Source organism: Mustela erminea, chromosome 1, assembly GCF_009829155.1.
Source record: "Mustela erminea isolate mMusErm1 chromosome 1, mMusErm1.Pri, whole genome shotgun sequence".
Lineage (NCBI taxonomy): Eukaryota > Metazoa > Chordata > Mammalia > Carnivora > Mustelidae > Mustela > Mustela erminea.
In genome coordinates this window covers 100,020,988-100,025,608 of record NC_045614.1, presented here as the reverse complement: position 1 = coordinate 100,025,608, position 4,621 = coordinate 100,020,988, and the positions used below count along the sequence as shown (strand labels likewise).

Genomic DNA, 4,621 nt, shown 5'->3' with positions numbered 1-4,621 from the left:
GTGAGGCCGGGGCTCGGGGAGGCGGGGAGTAAGCCGGGCCGGGGAGGGGGCTCTGCGGCCGGCGGAGCGGCCGGGCCAGCGCGCGGGGCAGCGGGGGCGGCGGGTGTCAGGGGCCGGGTTCCGGGGCATTGAGGGCAGCCGAATCGGACCAGGTGCCTGTCCGGGACTCCCCCCTGGGCGAGGGGCCGAGCAAGTTCTCAGGCACTGGGTGTGCCCGAGCTGGAGTTCCCCGGCTTCAGGGGGACACCGGGAAAGTCGCCCTGGCGCTGGTCCCGAGGGCCTTGGCAGGACGGGTGGGCTGGTCAGGGGTCAGTCTGGGCTGGGTGGGGGGGTGGTTGCGGCGTGCCGGCTATCCTGCAGCGCCGAGGAGAGCCCGGGCGGCAAGTCACGAATACGAGCCGTTTCCCCCAAGGGGAGTAGAGGGAGCTGTGGCTGCAGAGTGACCATTTATTTAGGCGGCTATTTTCAAAATCTAGACTGAGCTTTAATCCGAAAGGTAATGGAAAAGCGTTCAAAGTTTTTGACCAGTGACATGAGCAAAGCTGTGCTTTAGTTGAGCTGAGACTTTTTAGGATGGATTGGGGTAGGGAAGGTGGAAGGCAGAGTTACTGGGGAGGAGGGAGATAGACGCTTTAAACAGGTTTTACCTCCTCTTGTTTCTCCATTTTAGCCCATCCCTTGTCACAGCAGGTTTTTAGTTCTAGTTCTGACGCTATCTGTGTGACCTTGGATAAATCACTTTGCTTTTCTTGTCCTCAGTTTTTCATCCGTAAAACTAAAGAGTTTGGATTAGGTGATCTCCAGGGTTCCTCCAGTTATTTGATCCCTTAGTTTTGGTGCGGAGATCACAGGATCAATTTGTTATGTTTTTCTTTTTGATATTTTATTTTTACGTAATCTCTACACCCAATGTGGGGCTCGAACATACAACCCAGAGATCAGTAGTCGCTTGGTGTACCGACTGAGCCAGCCAGCATTTGTAAAAGCTTTTCGCTAACATTTTATTATGAAAAATTTCAAAGATGCAGAAAAGTTTAAAGAATTGTAGGGTGAACATCTAGTTTTATTTATTTTTAAAATGGGTACTACATTGGCAGGTGCATAATTCAAAAATATACCCAAGAGCATACCGTGAAACTCCCTCTCACCCTTCCCTTCCACCCAGATCCCCCTCCCAGGAGGTGCTAATTTTGTGATTCCTCCAGATGCTGATGAAAGCAAATCTGTACACACACATAGACACACGCCCTTTTTAACACAAATGCTAATGTCAGATTAGCATTTCAGCACCTTGCATTTTTCACACAGTTATATAGGGAGCATTGTAGACTTGATTGCTTCTTTAGAAATGGCTGGTGTTGAAACCTAGGTTCAGAGAGGTTGTAACTTTCTTGACTTGCTAGTAATAGATCTAGATCTAAAAACTATTTCCCTTGATTCCCAGTCCAGTGGAGAAATAATACAGTGCAAGTTTTCTTTATTGCATAAATGGTCAGAGAGTGATTTTTAAAAGAACCTCTCAGGAGTTAGTATTTGTATTTATATGTAAATTTTTGTAGGCAAGGCCATTAAGGAGAGCATTGGGCTGGAGAGAGATTTTAAGGTACACTGGGGAAGAAGGAAAGAAGCCTTTATTCCTGGGTGATGGAGGATGGGGAGTGGTGTTTTAAGCCAAGAAAAGAAATTGGAATTTTGAGAGAAAGTAGTCTTTTTTTTTTTTTTTTTTTTTTTTGGTAGGTTGCTAGTCCTGGGACAGTACCATTAAGGATTTCATTTCTTTTGCAAATTCTTATTTGATATCTTTGTATGATAGTTTCTGAAAATAACATAGACCATGTAACCCATTGCCTAGTTAGGATTGTACATTTGTTTAGGTAAATCTGTTACTGCTTTTATGGAGACAAACCTTAATAATAAAGGTCCATTAGTTGCACTATGGTACTTAAAATTACAGGACTGGAGAAATTCATTTTGAGAAGGACAGAACAGAATTGTAATATTCACAGTGATATGCTTAAGTGTTCCCCTGTTTTGTATTTTGTATTGATCTGGCCCTTTTTTTTACTGAATTGATTTTGGGAAATTCAGCTAAGAAAATCTTTTTTTTTTTTTTAAACCAACCTTTTATTTTTACCTTTTTTCTTTTTTTACTTTTAAAGATTTTATTTATTTACTTGACAGAGAGAGAGAGTGAGAACAGGAACACAAGCAGGGGGAGTGGGAGAAGGAGATGCAGGCTTCCTGCCAAGCAGGGAGCCGAATGCGGGGCTCCATCCCAGGACGCTGGCATCATGACCTGAGCCAAAGGCAGACACTTAATGACTGAGCCACCCAGGCGCCCCTTTTATTCTTACCTCATTCGCAATTTTAAAAGAGTAGGGTATGGGTATGTTTCTGTGAGAATCTTGTGAAAACAGTTTAAAACATCTTTCCTCCACCCTAGTATTATTACAGAGTCTTTGACTGCACAGGCCATTTAAAATTTTCCTTTAACAGCTTTTTTCTCTTGTCTTAGACTTTCTGGCACTTAATTTAGCTGCTCAAGGACCAATTTAGCTTATTCTCTTCATTTTGGCCTTGTTCTCAACAGGCAAGTTTGCCAAAAAGCTGAGCTCCAGATGGGTGAGGTGCCACTCTGCTTTTGCTGAGCACTCTTGCTTGGGTGCTGGTGGTGCAACATTTCTGTGCATTACATCTTGGCATTTGAGGGCCATAGTCGATAAATCTGGGTTACTGATTCTTGAGGTCACCTTTAACAGTATGTGTTGTCACCAAACTTTCTATTACCCCCAGTCCTATTGACCTACTTTTTTTTTTTTTTAATATCCTGATTGCTATTTTTCCTCTTTCTCATAGGTGGCTGGTTATAGCAGTTGGTCTCGTCAGAGCATACCTGGCTAAGGGTAGCTATCATAGCCTTTATTATTCCATTGAAAAGCCTTTGAAATTCTTCCAAACTGGAGCCTTACTAGAGGTAGGTGCTGAGATTTGTTATTCTCATTGGTGTCTATTGTTAAAAATTTGAAAACTTTCCACATGGCATACTATAATGTTGATGACTAGATTATCTTTTTGACAGTCTAGATGAGGTAAAATCTCATTTAATCTAAATTACCTGGAACATATCTTACCTTCAGCTTCTTTTGAAAATCCAATGAAACAAGCATATAATAGGATTTTTTTTTTTTTTTAATTCTAGGGAAATCCTAGGAAAGTGTTAGCAAAGTCACATACTTTCAGCAGCCAGGTTATAATGGAAACAGGAAAGTTGGTGAGTGTAGGATGTCAGACTTGGTAGGTACAAGAAACAGTAGAGCCTGACTACATGCATCAAAACGTTTTTCTTAAATAAACGTTCATTAGTTTCCCTGTTTTAAGAGTAGCATATTTAGTTCTGTCTCCTGGGGTCAGTATATGTTAGCATTTTTGAGTTGCAAGTGACAGAAATTCAATTCAGAGTATTTTGAACTGAAAAAGGAATTTACTGGCTTTATAGTTGATAAAGATAAAGGGTTAACTTACTGACTCAAAGGAACCAATTCAGGAATGAGACCCAAGGATTTGATGTTGCCAGACTCTTTACATCTCTCATCTTCGTTTATGTCTGTTTCTCTTTGAATGTTGGTCTTAACCTCTCCTGCTGCAGACTGCCTTCTCCACATGATAGGAAAGCGGGAGGAGTTATTTTTCTCCGCATCTGTATCACAATTCTAGGAAAGGGTTCTTTATGGCCTTACTTAGACCTGTGACGTGAAATTGTTGATTAGCCAGGTCTAGGACATGTGCCCATCCTTCTGGTCAAGGGACTATAGGCTTTGTTAATGGAAAAGGAGGATTGGGGTAGCTTTGGGCACACAGAATCAATAGTTACTATAGTTCATAATAGTAAAAAATGGTAAGAACAAAACAAAACAAAAAACCTTCAGGTTGCAGCAAAAATCTGGTGTTCGGTTTCATTTCCCTTAGCCTCCAGGGCAAGCCCATCACAACATTTGGATGGATATTACCTTTTACCTCCAGCAATTGACATGTAACACTTTAATCTCTCAGCTTCCCGTTTGAAACAGAAAGTTGTAGTTTTCCCTGTTTTTGGTTTTTCTCTCAGAAAGCCGAGGTTTCAAAACTGTCCATTTTACACATTTTAGACAGATGGTAGGAGGAAGTGAGCTTCCAGCTGTGAATCGAGGACCCATACTCTAATTCTGCTGGTTTGATCAGTTCTGTGAATTTGAGCAAGTCATTTATCTCTTGTCTACCCCTTCTTCTCATTTGTGAAATAATTAGATTAAAGCAGGTTTCCAAAATCTCTTCCTAACAGTTTGAGTCTCAGGGAACTTCAGCAAGTCCTTGTGTGGGCCATTTGTGAAACTTAGAGTTAAAAATTTTTTTTTTTTGAAAGGGGCCAATAGTAAGTAAATAGTATTTTGCCTCTCAGAGCTTTGGCCAAGACAATTCTCTTCAGCTACAGAGAAGCTTTGGGGCCAAGGCCATGAGAAACTGCCCCAGTGCTTGACACGGTACACAGTTGTACTCGATTGGAATTCTTCAGTAATTTGAAGGGGTTCTATCTCTGTAAGCCTTTGTAGTATTGGAAGTATAATTTTTTAAATTTCAGTATGTC

General features: G+C 41.7%; 1 protein-coding gene across 1 annotated transcript in view; it reads left to right on the top strand.

Annotated features, from left to right (window-relative positions):
- HACD2 (3-hydroxyacyl-CoA dehydratase 2) overlaps positions 1–4,621 on the top strand; it is a 121,390-nt gene that overhangs the window by 227 nt on the left and 116,542 nt on the right. The window contains exon 2 of the mRNA XM_032335393.1: positions 2,857–2,974. Coding sequence (XP_032191284.1) covers positions 2,857–2,974 — 118 coding nt within the window. The remainder of the gene's footprint in view (positions 1–2,856; positions 2,975–4,621) is intronic.